The 17,662-nt window shown below is 42.3% G+C and overlaps 1 protein-coding gene across 1 annotated transcript in view; it reads right to left on the minus strand.

The window, feature by feature from the left end:
• grin2db (glutamate receptor, ionotropic, N-methyl D-aspartate 2D, b) overlaps positions 1-17,662 on the minus strand; it is a 69,514-nt gene that overhangs the window by 38,649 nt on the left and 13,203 nt on the right. The window contains exons 2-4 of the mRNA XM_079561532.1: positions 906-1,244; positions 436-665; positions 225-261 (exon numbers count right to left, since the gene is read on the minus strand). Coding sequence (XP_079417658.1) covers positions 225-261; positions 436-665; positions 906-1,193 — 555 coding nt within the window. The 5' untranslated portion in view covers positions 1,194-1,244. The remainder of the gene's footprint in view (positions 1-224; positions 262-435; positions 666-905; positions 1,245-17,662) is intronic.

Consider the following 17,662-nt stretch of genomic DNA (forward strand, 5'->3'; position numbering starts at 1 on the left):
CCTCAACAGGAGCTGAATACGAGTGCTACTCGTAAGCACAAATACTTGTTTTTTTTGTATTTGGCAATAGAATCAGTAAGCAAAAGTATTTATAAGCTTGGACCAAACCGAAAAGACTCTTACAGTATATACAAGCTCACATGATTAAACCCACAGGAAGAATAGAGCAAGATGTATATGTCATTCACAGATCAAGTACTACAGACTGGAGCAGCGACCCTGACCCTGTCTTTCCCTTCGTCCCACTGGACCCTTCCTTCTCTGAATAAAGAGGACAAGACACTGTAACTCTATATCAAGATGCTGCAACACTTAGCTGACAGGTGTTTTATTCTTCTATAACGTTGGCATAAATTATACATGTTTCTTGATGAATCATCCCTCCAGTTTATCATTCGTCGTACCAGAACTCTGCATAAACCCCACTACCCCCACCTCCCCCTATAGCCATCTCCTACCTGCGGCATTCTCCCCAGCCCAGCTCCACCTCCCACTGCCACTATGGGCAGTCCTGTTTGGGCTGAGACAAACTCCAGCATTGGGGCTAGTGGGCCCCAGGCCGTGCGTGGGGGCCTCTCCTCTTCATACACCAGACCCTGCAGGGGCCGTGCAGCCAGCAGCTCACACAGCTGGGACAGCACAGTCTTTGGACTACTGTCATTCACCTGCAGAGCATGAGGAGGGACAGTGAGAGGTCAGACAGAGAGAGAGCACTGTGTGTAATACAGAGAAGGTACATGCATGGGCCATGTAGCACAGACAATACAACAGCGGTCAAAGAGCAGAGTGTGCTCATTCACGCAGCAGAGTGCAGCTCATTCAGAGCAGAATGAGAGGAACTATGAATAATGGAGGTCGTTGTTAGTCTCTTGTGTTAAATAGTGAATGAGCAGTAGGTGTCCGACCTGTAGCCAGATGACGTTCGCAGAGCCCCACTGGGTGACCACACTCTCTCCCAAGGACCCATAGACCCGACCGAAGCCCGGGTACAGCACTCGCCCCCCAGGCCCCGCCACCGCCGCCTCAGCCTGCACGGTGGCTCCGGCGTGGATCACAGCAATGTTGAAGTTCATGATGGCCCCAGCATCACGCTCCCGTGGGCTGGGCCGGAGCAGCAGGTGGGGCGAGGCGCTCAGCAGACCTGCCCACTCTACCAGCACCAAGAGGAGAGAGAGAGTAGGTATGGCGACCATGGCAACCTGCCGAGGGGGGAGGCAGATATATATCGCACTAAGAGAGGGTGCCTAAGGAAGAGAAGTAAAAAAAGAAAAAGATTGAGTTGGAGTAAGGTGTTTTGGTATCATCAGGCTTTTATGACCATCAAGAAAACAACATACAATGCAACATATGTGGAAAAATGCTCAATATCTGGAGAGAGCGGGGGCGCAAACCAATACAGGCAGGACAGAATAATGAATTCTGAATCCAATCATGGCCTAATAAAAGTTACCGTTGGCTGGAAAAAGCTCTGAATGAGGAATATGGAATGCCGAGATGGAAAAACAATGAAGAAGGGAAAAGCAAACGAGATGGAGAGATGAAATGAGTGCCATTTAGGCTGCAGGCCGAGAAACGCAAACAAACAACGGCACAGAAACTGGCCGTTAGAGGCAACGGGTGAAAAGGAACGACGGCAAACCGCAGACAGAGACAAAGACAGGGGCGGAGGTGGTTATTGCGCGGCATGAATGATAACAACAATTAAGATCACTGTAAAAACACACGCCCTGCGAAAGCACGCACACTTCTGCAGACACACACACCAGATGAATGCACCGTGCCCTGAGAGCAGTCCAATGATAGAGAGATATGAGGGTTAACGCAGTAAGCACAAACACATGTGAACGCTCTCACGCCAGCACACACAGCCAAAGATAATGACTACCTGGGAGATAGCGGGGTTAATATGTTAGCCGCGCGCGCAGAGAAACACAGCACATCATTTTCAATTTACTCCCGGTGCCAACTGCCCTCCCTCCTTTTCTCCATTTGCGTCTGGCTGCCTTTTCATATTCTCCATCTCTTCGGCCTATTTCCATGGCTTCAGGTACCAACACAATTGCATTGATTAAACTGAGGCTCGCTGACATAATATTTCCAGCCCAAGACTCACTGCCCGGGTGTATTTCCTTTCTTTTTGTCACGTTTTTTTTTTTTGCTCCATCTTCCGCCGATCTGCCCCTCTTTGTCACTCTCCCTGACAGCTCTTTGACCCTGATCTGTCTTCTGAGTGGAGTAGACAAAACGTGGATTGTCTGGAGTTATGAATGAGAGACAGAAGGGAAAGAGTGAGAAGGCATTAAGCACTGCCATTCGGTAATTATTAGACGTTCAATATGAAACTATTACAGAGTAGGGAGGGGGGGCCGGCGCCTCATTCAGGGTTAGCAATGCATGACGGAGACAAGGGAATACCTCGGTGGAACAGGGAAAAAAATGAAGGTACGGATGATGTATTGAAAAGATGATCTATAGTCAGCTTTGGGACAGATTTTTATTCGGCATATTATCATTTTTTGATACCAAGGTTTGATGAAACAGCATTACTGAGAACAACTGGGCAGTCTCCGCAAAGTTAATCAGAAAAACTGCTGGTCTTTTACGGGTGTGAATGATCTTGTCTTTTGTCTGACCAATGTGTCCCCAGATTTGAAGTAGTTTGTAGGTCAAAACAAATCCACTAATTCTAAGCCAGTGTGCTGGATCAAAACCAAGTAGAATGGAAAAGTAGAAAAAATCCACACAACTGTAATCGCTCACCAGCTTTTTTTTTTATTTGCTCACCCAGATTTGAAGTAAACAGGTCCCTTTGCAATGCCAGGGCAGGCCTCCAGCAGTTAAAGCCCAGTGAATGACCTCTGGAGGTTCTTAGCTTTCAATGGTATGTTCGCGTATTGGTTCATGCTTAACCAGCTCAAAGAGAGACAACATCCAAAATGGGAAGTCGAGATTAAGCACAGCACTATACGCAATAATGCTCCTTAATGGCAAAATCAATATTAATATCAATATATTCCTATTTGCATGAATAATAAAATTATCTTGGTCACTTTGCCAAGGACACCACTGACCCATGCTTTGAATACGAGCAGCTGTGACAGGTGTATAAGTATGCAAGTAAATGTCCCCATTGATATAGAGCTTTTCCACCTCCACCGGGCACTCAAAGCACTTTCCATCAAGGAACCACTCACACGTGTGTACGCAGACGCGACTAGAGGCAGATGGGTTAAGTGTCTCGCCTACGGATACAACAACAGTATGCACTAGTAGGAGCTGGAATCGATCCACTGACCTTTGGATCAGTGGGCAAACGCTCAGCTGAGCAGGTAGAGTGATTTTAGTCTCAAGAAGTGACTTTCTAATTTTATTATGATTTAATGTGTATCAAAAAGAAGATTACAATAACATGAATGTTAATGGCCCGAATAGATGTTTTCCACAAATTATGTTCTGTTGATAAATGAAAATCTAAAGAGACATGATTTAAGAGCGAGCGTGCGGAGGAGAGCGCAGGGGACAGTGGGAGGACAAACGCGTTGAGGCGGGCGCTGCTGGGAGGGGGAGAGCAGCAAGAAGGGAGATATCGATTAGCTGGATGCGTCGACGTGTTCGGCCTAAACAAACGCTGCTTTGTTTTGAGTGGCAGGTCATGGACATGTGAGTGAGAGTGGGCGGCAGCTACAAGGCAAAACATAAACGGTAATGGGTTGGGAGGGTGTGTGTCGTATGTAACGGCAGTGGAAAGTGAAAGTACACTTTTGACTTCGGGAATTTTCAGTTTTGGGCCTGTTTGCTCTAAAAACATTTCAACTGGAAACAAAGAAAGTGTAATAAGTTTTGTTTTTCTTTTTTAATTTTCCTTTTTATTTGATAGGGACAATGCATATTAATGAACCTATACAACGTTTCTCATATGCCAGATTATAGCAAAGATGCTAGTTTCCATCTGTAGTCCCTAGTCAGGTGACAGAGATAAAACATAACACAAAAATGTAAATTCAAGAAAGTGACAACAGGTCAGTACTAAAAATGTTCTGGTTTCACCTTAGCCACTGTTTTAGTTGGGATTTTAAAAAGGCCAGTGTGGAAGTCTCTCTTATTGATAATGGGAGACGATTCCAGTATTTATGACTGAAAGCTGTGTCCTGTGTGGGACCTCACACTCCCCCCGAGGTGGGGCCCTGGTGCCCATCCCACACGCAGTCTTAAGTTTAATAAAGTTCTGTAATGGAGCAGGGGCAAGTCCATGTTTAAAGTAACAAAACACTTATCTAAAAACAGTGCAGTGGTGAAATGGAAACAGTTTATTGTCCAAAACTGAGTGATTATATTGGTTTAATTTAATGTTACTTGTTTTATTTATAAAGACCACCAAAAACAGAGTTTTTCAGTAGAAACTAGTTTTTTCACAGACCAAATAAGAAAGCCACACAAATAAACAACATACAATTAGTAATTTTCTTGTCCAATATTAGTCTTTTTTAAATGACTTTCTGACTCCTTTGCACTAGTATTTTTGCGGTATGACTAAAATGAATGTTTATGTCTAGAGAATATCCCTATGATGTCAGATGTTGTAAAATGTAGTTAAACAAAATGCCAGCAGAGGGCGTAGTGGTGCTTCTATTACTGTGAAAAGGCAATCAATTCACACTGAAAGTGATATGAACAATGGCAACTGGCAAAAAAGTCTGTGCAGGGAAGAGAGTTTGACCCTGGATCAGAACAAGTTTGAAAAATCTCATGGATTTCTCCTCCTGACATTTACTGGAGTTTAAGCTGGTGTTTTTGAGCGCGGAAGGAGAGAGACTTAGCTGCAACGTGAACGAAACTAAACACACCACTGCAGTTATGTTTTTGATGATGATGCAACATTACAGTTAAAGCTCAAAAAAGCCAATTTTGTATAATAGTGAAGTTTAAATAGGGTACATTTTAGAGCAGGTATCAGTACTTTCTATGCCACACCATTTGACTGGACTGGTAATGTAAACGTGCTAAAAACCTGCAAAAGAAGTATGTATAAAAACAGCCACAGATTCATTATAATCTATTTACTTTCATTAGTGGGCACATGTTTTATTTTATTTCTTTTGAAGTGATTTCCAAAATGCCTTCTTCAGTGCTTTTACTTTTAGTGGTAGATTTTCCTTGTTATAGTTTACTGCTGTATCTGTTCCACTTGTACGTAGAAAAGGAGGCAGTGGGAAAGATACGCAGTACCTGTTAGTGGGAGAGAGAGTACAGGGGAATGCAATAATGACGGATAAAAAAATGCTTTGTAGTTGTTTTCACTGGTAAAAACGTCGCCCCAAGATGGCCGTCATCACATCATTTGGTGGAGACAGATTGCGCAGCGCCGAGTTTCCGGCCATTAACTGTTAGGCCTGTCACACTATTTCTTTATGAAGTGTTTTCATTGGCAGTGCTCAACCGGCGTGCCACCTACCTACGACTATCCGGCTATATACTATCCTGTTTTCCACACAGTCCACTCACTTGGCATCCATCTCCGCTCGCAGGGATGTAGCCTCTCCCACACAAAGCAAAGTGCAAGTAAATTAGACCCAAATAATCCTCATTGAAATATCTCTTACTATAGACTTCATTATGTGCTCCAATCTCGACTTGACACACCGGAAGCGCAGGCTCAGGCGGAGACAGAGGGAGCAGTGCAGTGAGTGTCTTTATGGAAAAGAGTGGGAGATTACAGTTTCATTTGATTTGCCGCTGTAAATGAAGCTTTTGTTAAAATGCAAATCTTTGTAGTTGAGTGTTTTTTTTCCCCTCCAGTGCCTTAAGAAAGATCCCCTCTATTCTTTTGGAACCTCTCTTAATCCCGTAGGGTGTATACAGTGCCATCAGCGTGGGACTTTGCACACTCCAAATGTTTAAATTAGGCAATTAATTCAAGCTGTATGGATTTCTCTTTGAGCCAACCAAAGAGAAATCCACCGTAGGATCACAGTAGGGATGTGCGAATCAATACTTAGGTATTGATTCGCACATCACATACTTTTTCTGAATCAAACCGTAGCAATACAAAAAATTAAAATATTCTCATAACAATAATATGACTCTAGTTTATACATCTACATAATGTATGTGTGAAAGTAAAAATATCTCCAATTAAAGAGAGACAAGAAGAAACATCGGACTACATTTGCAGAGAAAATATATATGAGAAATAATAGGAAACGTTTCTCTCTTTTGGATCCTCAAAGCCGCGCCTGTCATCTTAAAATTGATGGTCCAATCATTGTATATACCCGGGCTAAAATATTTGTACTGTACAAAGCTGATCTTACAATTTGTCAATCATTATAATAAGTGCCTCCGTACTTTACCAACAGCCTAATTATTTACTTGGCGTTTTTAAACAAAGAGAGCCCTATTTACAGCAAACACGGCGCTGCTGTTCCAAGCAAACTAAAAACACCTTGAGGAATATTTACGGAGCACTTAAGAGCGGCGATAGTCTCAGGCTGACAGAACAGAGGCAGCTCAAGACGAGATGAGAGGGAAAACATTCATGTTGGCAACACACGCGTCTCTTTCTCTTCCCAAATTGCCAGACACTTCAAAAGCAGAATAAATCTTATCAAGCGGATAATATCAATGCTTAAACTTTGGACTCTCCTCTATAATTGAAAATATGCATCTGATTATATGGCTTCTGTATGTGCCAGCCTTGAAACTGCAACTAATTGAAAATCCCCAAAGAAAAGGCACCAATAACGTTTTGGAAGAAGCAGCTCAATTACAGTAACACATTACAGTAGTTTCTCTTTGGACAGCCACTGTGGAGTACATCATTACAGCAGCCAAAGAGCCAGGGCCAGTGTAGCCTCTAACCACAAAGTGAAAAATCTGAGTGAGTCTGATGGTTGAAAACCAGCCACATTTTATCAAGTTATCTTTGCTTAACTATACATGCTGCAGCTGTAGCGCCTGCGGTCACAGGGAGCTGGCTCTTAGAGGAGTGTGGAGACTGGGGGTCTCTAAAGCCTGTGCAGGCAGTGCCAGAGCTGAGCCTGGTCTGTCTGAACACTGAGAATGAAGTGAGAGTAACAGTGAAAGTGTCTGGACCACATCAGGCTGTTGCTCCTCTACACTCTGTCATATAGAGTAATGAAGCTACTGCAGCTCTGCATGGAGCACAGCCAGGTCTCACATCCGAAATACTGTAAGGAGCACAAAATACTGCTTCTCTGAGAGCCGTAATGCAGCCTGGAGATGAAGACTCAATTATGTCTTTTTCATCCACATCTTGAAGCTTTGCGATGTTCTCTCTATAATTTTCTCGGGTCCATAGCTATGGTGCAGATAAGATAAAGTAGCAGCACAGTGTGGTGCACAGTGCACATATATGTGAGTGTGTTACATGAACAGTGTCGGAGGAATGAAGAGGAGAGTGCAGCTGGAGCTCAATGCTCCTTGTGTTAATTGGCCCACACTTCAATCACAGCCACTGGAGTGTGTCCTCTCTGATGGAACAGATCCTCTCCCTCCACACCCTACACCCCTCAATCTCTGTCGCACCCTCTATCCTATCCCTTCTCTCTCCCCCGTATCCCTCCTCTCTCTCCCGTATCCCTCCTCTATCCCCCGTATCCCTCCTCTATCCCCCGTATCCCTCCTCTCTCCTTGTTTATCCCCTCTTCCTCCTCTCTCTCCCCTCTCCTCTCTTCTCTCTCCAGATGTTTGTTCACTGTTCTCTCTCTCTCTCTGACTGTTGTCACTTTATTTGGTTACACATGTCCATTCATTGTACTGATTTATTTATTTACTCACTCACTCATTCATGTGCTTCTCCATTCATTTAACCTGTGCCTGTGTTGCCTCTCACTGCAGCATGACCTTCTCTGACTCCATATAAACTACAGGACTGAATTGCACTAGCGGGCTTTTATCCCATCTTTCCAGCAGTATTCTTGCCATGCACTCAGTCTATTTCCTGTGCTTGTTTTTGTGTGTGTGAGGCTGTCGAGTCGGAGCAGCCCGGTGCACAGTGTTCTGAGAGCTCTGTGGAGCTCAGCGCAGCGTGCAGTAGAGCCACAGTGCTGTTAGCTTTACTGCATCGCTGTAAACAGCAGCATTAGCTGCACTGCTGCTGCAGCGGCCTGTGTCTCCCTCCCACTGCTCTCTGTGCTCTCTGTGCTATCAGCAGCCTTTAGTGACCATAATGAAGCCATCCTTCGGACTACTACGGACACCCTGTGAATCGCATACAGTCCACTCATCACCAGCCTCTGTCTGTTTGTAAAGATTAGAGGCCACACTTTCCTAAACCAGACAGATTTTATGTGCAACAGTTAAATGTATTGGTGAGCTCATATATTACAGAACATAAAAGTAATCTTCACATTATGTCATGGAGTTATTTTTTTCACACACAGAGAAGACTGTATGTTAATCCTTCAGGTCCTTTTTTATCTGTCTATCAAGTGTAAAGAAGTCGTCATTACCTTTTGTGTTTTTTACATTTTCTAGGAATCAAATGAAGCAGTTCACACAGTAATGCTACGTTACAGCACAACATTTGATTTGGACATTTCAAACCCTTTAATGTCCACAAAATGGTGCTGCATTTGACTATCATCCTATACTATACTAGACTCTTCACACATTCTGCAGAGTTGGATTAAATGCTTCAAGTCCTGAGACTGCATCCCATAATTGGCCTTGTCTTGGCCATATTGGGGGAATACATTTCATTAGTTAAAGTGTAGGGCCCTCCTTGTCTCTCGTCGCTTATGGATTGATAGAAATGAGATGAAGCTGACCCCAGCAGCAGACATACCGTAACCCTTAGCATCCTCTGACCTCATTCTTTAACTCAGAGAAAGTGCTGTGGTCCAAACTGCTGACGGAAAATCATGTGCTGAAAACTGGAATTAATCTTATTCAGCACATGTTAAAAAATAGTACCGGTACCCTTTGATGAAACTGTAACATGACAACAGCACATCTTTTGATTTCTTAATGCTAGAAAAATTAAATAGGAACTCTTATTGTGAAAAAGATAACACTCAGGGTGTTTTATGGGAAAAAATGTATACTATTTAGCGATCAAGCAGCTGTATGGGTGGATAACATGGCACCTGTACATTCCATCAGACAGACACAAAAGCCAACAGTTGGCGTCATGAAGCCAGACAAACAAACCGCATGTGTGTGCCTGCGTGCTGACATACATTTGGGTGACGTGCGATCACACACGATTTCGTTGTCACTTAGCGGAGCTGCAGGATCTTATAATGATGAGCCGTGGCTTAGATCTGCCCTTTGTCTGAGTGGGCCTGCTGTTTGGTCGAAACGTTCAGCCGGGGCCTTTCGTTTCCATCGTTGTTGCTTCAATAACTCCACATCTGAGAGCGTTGCTAGTATCGGCTCGGCCTTCTCGGACGCAGGACCTTTCTGACCGGCAAAATGCAGAGAACAAATGTACCTGCTTCCCTTTATCTGCGCCACACGTTGAAAGTCGCTCGCCCACATTAAATATTGCCAACGCTTTGCCCTGTCCATTTTTTGTCTGGCCCATTCTCTTTCCAATTGTGTCATGTTGTCGCGGATCTTACGGGGCTTTGGAAATGGGATCAAAAATGTTCCCTCCGGCAATCGTTCTGGACATCGAGAGTACGAATTGCTCAAGCCCTAACAGCAGTGCGTAGTTCCTTGGCGTTTGAACATGTTTTGTTGCAGAAAACTTTCGAAGACTGACTATCAGGCCGCCCATGCAAAATGGGCACTTTTTTTGGCTCGCTCTACACCCCATGATGCTTTGAGGGGTAACGTAACGCCACTATTGATCCTGGAGCGATATAGAGGCCACTGTGATGGTCAGTAAAGGCGCCATGCTAACCACCCATACAGCCACTGTTTTGTTTTTTCTTGCATAAGAAATAATGCACCTTTAAAGTGTATAAGAGAGAGAGACATTTCTAAATCAAACAATCAAGCTGAGCCTATACTTTGACAAGATGCTAGATATAGTTTTTACGCTTATATTTGTAAAGGTCACAAACAGTCTACCCATTAAATTGTCAAGTTGCATGATATACAGAGAGAAACTAAACATCTATTAGAGAGATGAAACATATGATTCTGTTCAAGCCTGAAAATAGAGACCATTTTTAACTAGCTTGGCAATTGAATTATCAAATTTAACAACTGGTTTATAAAGCCATACTAGTACTACATTGATAGCCAGGCCAGCAAAAAAAATGGCAAATGGTCACACTTTCGTAGCACGTTTCTACCTCCATTGGACACAATTTACATCAAGGAACCGTTCACCCTTTCACATACACAGTCATACACCAGTTTACTGCACACAGACACCGGGATCAAGACGGGTTAAGTAATGCCTAAAAACATAGTGACATCACTGTGGGCAGCCGGGATCGGTCCACCAACCTTCAAATCAGTGAGAGCAAATGCATTATCAACTGAGCTGCCCGCTATTACTGAGCTCTTTTCCTGGATTAATTACCCAAATAGGAGACTGACTCTAATATGAAGATAAGAAAAAGAAGTAATAAAATAACACAAAAGACTGAGAAACAGCAGCAAATCATTCAAAAGGCTGACCACCAAACTCTGTTCTTACAGGTGAGAAAAGTTATAAAGGTTGTTCTGAGTGATACTGGAAATGGAGTGGCCGGCCAGGCCTATTGCATCTTACTATTGGGCAGCTGTGATCATTTCTGTTACTATCCAGCTTGAGCTCCAGCAATACCAGAACTGCTGCTCAGGGCACTGCAGTGGACACACCACAAAGCACCAGCTACTATGAATAATAATGAGACCCCTATGTTAAAATGAAACACGAGTTCACGTTGTTCTTGCTGTTGTGTAGGGAATATTAGACTATCACACAATTACAGGCATGAAATGGTCTTGAATATTGTTATTAACATAATTTCTGTAAGAATTAGGACTGAAAGATGCTGGGGAAAAGAAATATCTAACTATTATCCTTTTTTGTGCATTTAGATTTGCACGTTTTGTTTGTTTTTTTCCTTTTACCATTTAAAACCATGATTCAGTTTGCAATGCAAGAAAAGACTGTGCAGTTAAAGAATAACATGCATTTCAGAACATGCTGTCTGAATGACAGGTTTACCAGGTGATACATGAGACCCCATGGAGACAGGATACTTAGTTCTCTGCAGAGGACCTACATTCTGTGATTGCAATCTGTGGGATTTGCTGATTGTGACCAAACACACTTTGTATTTGATTATGATTTTTTTTTACTCAGCCCTTTGACAAAATATCAACTTTCTCCTCTCACATAGCCTACCCCGTGCACCTTTTCTCAAAACGCCAGCAACAAATGGACTACAAGCCTTGTGAGCGATTCTACATAAATATATGTAAGGTCATGGGCTTTCATGTGGAAAGGCCGGCGTCGGGGGAACTTGCATTGAGAAATTTACATAACCGGCAGTCGGATTTTATTTCAATAAGCCGCGCTGCTGTGAATTCAGTAAAGCAGCATGACAAGAAAGCACTTGTACGTACACTGTCGGCGCGGCCACTGTCAGAGTGCGTAATGGAAGTGCTGACTTAAGGACTAGTGGGTATATTTCATTTATCCACCTTGACTCCTGACACCAGTGCTGTGGCGAGTGGTGGATGCTCGCTGGTCCCAGGTGAACAATAATGCCTCAGCCTTTTAAGACCTTTAATGTACATATAAATTGTTTGGTAGTTGCTGTCCTCGCACTCTGCCGGGCATCGGGCGAACTGACTGTGCACTGACAGTGGGAAGAATAATCACTATCGATAATTAACGGTACACTGCGTTACATTTTGAGTTATATTTTTCCCAGCAATACAAGGTCATTCTTGGTCAAAATGACAGGTTGACACAGAAAATGCTTTGTTTGCACTTTGCAGTGGGTAATCAAAGAATGGATTTGGATGAGAACCTACAACCATCATAATAAGAAAATAGCAAAGGCGGGTTTTTTCCCTTTTGTTTAGAACACTATTGTATTTGAAATCTGCTAACACTGTGGCTTAAACCTCTACAAACGTGTTCTGGAATGCATACAATTATAATGTTAATGTATGTCATAATTCAAATTTTTTATGTTAATGCATATTGTTGTGTTTAAAATGAAAAATTTCAGACCTAGGACGGGATGGTATTTTTCAAAAATATGAATATATTTGATATTGGCTTCTTGAGTCAATCCATGCGTGAATCTTCACACATCTCCTCCAGCATCGTGTTTGTATTTGATACAGTGGAGAAGGGGATAAGCGCTACAAAGTTATGCATATTTGAGCAGTAGCTAAACAATACAAAAAAGAGTCAAACAGCCACTAACCCGGATTCAAATCTATACACCAGTCCTTACTTTGTGTGAACAGTTACCTCCACAATAAAAGCAGTACAATATCAAAATCAAAGATAAATCAAAAATTGTCAACCAAAAATGGAAACCACATAAAATTTTGAATTGTGTGAATGTGCCATCAAACCTGTGGACTACTTGTTGCTTTTAAACGCACATCTAATTGTAATTGCAACTCAAGAAAATCACAATTTAGAGGTTTTTTTTTCCAAAGCTGTGAAGCCCTGCTGAGCGCATCCTAAAGCAATTATATTATTATGTTTGTTTTAATCTGAATATTTCCTCGCCGCTCATCCAGAAACGCATGAGGGTTTGGGGAAAAATAGCTGGAGCCATCAATGCAATGCAATCATCTAAGAATAAACACATGGTTGCACAGTGCAATTTACATAATGAACTAAAAAATAGCTCTGAGGTTGAAACCTGGAACAAATTAGAAGACATATTTCAGCAGATGTGATTAGATCACGCGGATAAGTCTGAGATATTGTACATTCAAGATAAAATTAAAGCGGCCGTATTATGCTTAGCCGACTTTTTTGAGCTTTTAACCCTGTTAAAATGTTGTACTTCTCCCGAAAAACATCCCTGGAGATGTGTTTTATTTCATTCATGCGTGTTTGAATAATTCTGCAATTCCAGTCTGTCTCTTTCTTAATATCTACAACACACTTCCCGACAACCTGCTGATGTCATGAGACGGTGCACATCTGTGTTTTTAAAGCCACTTCTAGCTATAGAGCTGGCGGATATTGTTATTAGCTTCATTTGAAAGACTGCTCTTCCCCTCTGTGCCAGCGGATCAGACCAGGTTTTAGGCCTGAATTACTTTCACACGTTTTTCTGAAATATAAGCTCAATGGCGACAGTAGCTCGTGTGGTAGAGCGGGTCGTTCTAAAGCCAAGAAGTTGTTCGAATCTCAGCTGTGGTTGTGACCTTGGGCAAGACACTTTACCCACCCTTGTCTCCAGTGTCTGCGTACAATGCGAGCGTGAATAGTGAGTGAACCTCGACGTAAAGCGCTTAAAGTACTTAATTTAGGTGGAAAAGCAGCATATAAAGAGGCCATTTACCAGTAGGTTTGCGTCACATGACATTACAACATTCTAAAGAGCCTATAGTTTAAAGGTGCACGATCTAACTTGATATTTGTGCATATTTGACCTTTTTACAGCGCGGCATCTTTGCTCTCCCTCACAGTGGCCTTTATGATGCTCCAGAATCAATTGTTTTGGGGTTTCTGGACAGTTTCTGGTACAAATCCCTAAAAAAAATGATCCTGAAGCGTCATAAAAGCCACTGTGAGGAAAAACACTAAAAGGTAAAAAATGCACAAATATTTTATCATCACATAAAAAGTTGTAGACTGCACCTTTAAAATTGAGGTGGAGCAACTGAAAATTAACCATGGCAACTATCAAAATGCAATTTCTTTTGGTCTTAGTTTTTCATTGTCTTCTCTGTTAGCAAATATAAAGTCATGTATAGCTATTTCATGATAAAGGTGTCCAAAAGTGGAGCCAATATTCAAAAACATGAGTGTGATGTTGGTCGGTAGAAAGGACTTTCAGCCATAAAAATAATACAGCGGGTTTGTAGATCCAATCACTGTCAAAGACTGATGAGGAAAAACATTTGACAAAATTTGTTTATTTGTCCCTTAGAGCTGTATTGGCCCTTGCCCTCCACCTGACATTATGACATCATCACATTCTGAAACGTGAACGCCACTTATAGTTATAAAATCTAAATTAAATATCAATGGCAAGATGTTTTTAAGTCATTTGAAAAACGCAAATAGTGCAAAAGGACCAAAAGCGATGGCGCGTATATTTTTTTAATTGCTTGTTGTGGACAGAACTCATTCCTTACTTTCCTAGCACATTTGTAACATCCCGTTTCCTCACAGGGACGGGCTCATAAGCATGTTTCACAGCTTACAGGAAGCTAAATGGAGCTTTACTGTCACAGTAGCTAGTCTGCAATTTATCGCAATCAATAAAAATGCTTTACAGTTAGATGGACAGCTCAAATGCGTGCTTTAACAAGACACTGAAGGAACAAAACACATTTTATTCCAGTACTAAGGAAATCTGGTATATGGCTTTAAAGAAAAGTAGATATTGTCATCGTCATATCGTAATAGCAATTTTCTGAAACACTGCTGCATGTTTAGGTGTCATTAGCTTTGTCATTAGCTATTAGGGCAACCGTGCATTGTCTATGTTCATCTTGCGTCCTAAGCTGTAACTGCGGTTCACAGTTCTACTACAGCCTGCCTGCACCGGCGCTTCCATTAATTCCCCCATTGATTGGCCAGACACTCGGATCACCAAGCCCGATCTAAATCAGTCACTAATTAAAAGAGCAAGATGAAAAGGCGCAGACACTACAGGCCTTCAGGAGCTGGAGGTGAAACATTCTGCTACATCCTTAACGCGTGAGGAAGGAGGAGAAGCAGCCTCCATTTTCATCATCCACGATCGCACTCTGGGGCTAACTGGATTCAACTGGTGTGGGAGAGTTTTATATAGACTAGAGCCGAACGATTTAGGGAAAACATCTAATTGCTTTTTTTTTTTTTGTATTAGATTTGCAATTTGTTTTAAATGAAGATGAATTTCCCTGGGCTCATTCTTGTCCAGGAGCATTAACTAATGAGATAAGTCTGAGATTTGAACAGTCAAACAAATACAATCACATACATTTCAGGTCGACAGGGTTAACAAGGACATTGGGAAAACAGGAACTTGTTCTTTTGCAGAGGATAATACGCTGCCTGGCCAAACGTAAATAAAACTGTTCTTATTTGGGATTTGCTGCAGTTGGTCAGGTCTACGTTCGACACAATGTGCCCAGAAATCAGATCAGCTGATTTCCATCAATGAACATATTTCACAGCATTATAAACCTTTATCAGTTTTCAAGCTTTGTAACTGCTTTCCTCACTCTAGAGATGCTGGTGACAATGACAACAATGAATATCTTGATAGATTTTGAATAATCTTGACACAAATAATCATAAAATAATCCACCAGAATAAAGTAAAATGTGCATGAGCAAACGGCGTAGATTTTGTGTTGCTCCAGGGGGAAAAAAGCACTTCATTAAAATACAGCATAAACTTCACACAAACCTTGTACATCCTTAAGCGTAGCAGGGAGGGTGGAGAAGCAGCCTCCATGTTTGACGTTATTACTCTGGGATTCAACAACAGTTGTGGGGGAGTTCTACATTAATTTGTTTGGAGAAAGACAGCGAGCCAGCAGTTGTTTCGATACAATTTATGTAGGCACCCTTTACATACACTAAGTTTCATGATTTCAAGCTTCCACATGAAGAGCGATAAATACCCTCTGTTGTGCGTCATACTGATATGCAAGCCAAACCGTACAGTGCCTGAGAGCCAAAGGTACGGCTATACAACAGAGATGCCAGATTGACCCAATATGATGAATCGAGATTTCATTCTAACGGCGCCTTTCACAGACATGGTCACAAAGTGCTTTAAACGGAACAATTTTACTTTCACTCAGGGTGACCTTAGTCACTTCGGCTGCCCTGGGGTAGACTGACGGAAGCGAGTCTGCCAATCTGCGCTCCCCTCCGACCACCACCAGTGGCTTTTAGTGGTAGACACAAGGAGAACATGCAATCTCCACACAGCCCTGTCCAGCACAGGGATCAAACTCAGGAACTTGTAGCTGTGAAATGTTTGACATTTTGCTTCTATTCGCAGAAGCTTCTTATTTCTTTCTACCTGCTTTAGGCACTCACACACACACTCATTCATACAACAGTGTATGCAGACACTGGAGGCAAGGTAGGTGAAGTGTCTTGCCCAAGGACACAATGACAGTATGTGCCTGCAGGAAGAACAGAAGCGAAATGTCCTCAACTCAACCAAACCCAGTCCAGTCGACAATTTAAGCTTCACAAGATGAAGATGTGACGCATGAGCACTAACTGCTGCGCCACCGAGCTCAACAAACATGTTCTGAAATGCATCTTGTTTTAGTTTCAGTTTATATTTCAGTCTGCTCTCAAATATTAATGCCCCTGGATATGTGTAAAACATCAACTGTGAATAGTATTGTGATTTTAAAACAGTAGCCACAAATCTAATCGCAATACTTAGAAAGTCAGGAAATTGCACTTAGACATTTCTCCAAATAGTGCAGTTTTAGTGCCGCTTCTGGTAAATGGGTTGTGCTTGTGGAGAAAGAGAATTTACAGTGGAATTTTTTACACAAAAGTGCAAAAACAACCCTTGAGTAGTTTGAAGGTCTTTCTTTTTCATCAGCTCTTTTTGTGGCTTTTTAGTTGGTTTCTAACAGAAATGCCGTACCAATTTTGTGCAACTTCTAAAAAGCATCGCCCACCTCCACTACACAGCAATAAAATACCGTACAAGCTTCACACAAACCCATTACATCCAAGTTTACAGAATGCATACCCCCTGCCAGTTTGCAAGGTCACCGAGACACTAATATAAATGTGGTCACAAAAATACCCGCCTGGTTTTAGCAGCAGAGCCAAGTCTCTCAGTGCCACGTGTTGATGAAGTCAACACTCGAGCACATAGCAATGTTGTGTATTGAGTTCACAGCACATCTGGCTCCCCCACCGCCGGCCAGAGGTGCGAGGAACACTGGTGTCAGCCTGTGCTATAAACGCGGCAGGATCAGGAAATGCTCTCCCACAAAGACGGCAGCAGAGACCGGAATTTAAAGCCCAACCAGTAGATTAGAATCAGAGGTGCTGATTAAATGAGAGGATGTCAGGACCCCCACTGTCATGTCTGCACACAGCTACCAACCGACGATCCCGGGACCCATGTTTTTGGTGGTAAGACTATCTCATCAATTCGGCTCATTATCATAAATATGAATGAGGCTAATTTGACTTGGTAACACAATGCAATTAGATAATAACATAATAAAGCTTGTTCCTTCGCATTAATTTGCAGTGTCTAACTGTCTCATGCATGAATGCCCCTCAGTCACAATGGCGCGTATTCTTTCCCCTTTGTCAGTGTGGCATGAATACAGCAGTATCAGTCACAGCACAGCAGCACTGGGTCACAGACACTACAAAAACTAAATATCAAGCATTGGTTGAAATGACGTAAAATCTGAATTTAGGCTGCACGATATATTGCTAAATTATTGTTATTGCTATGGGTTACAAAATGTCCATCTCACAAGAAGGCTGAAAATATGACAAAATCACAGAGGTCTTCTATCTGACTGAGCCTAGCACAGCCTAATCATTCATGCTAAACGTC

The sequence above is a fragment of the Gobius niger genome (genome assembly GCF_951799975.1).
Source record: "Gobius niger genome assembly, chromosome: 8".
Classification (NCBI taxonomy): Eukaryota; Metazoa; Chordata; class Actinopteri; order Gobiiformes; family Gobiidae; genus Gobius; species Gobius niger.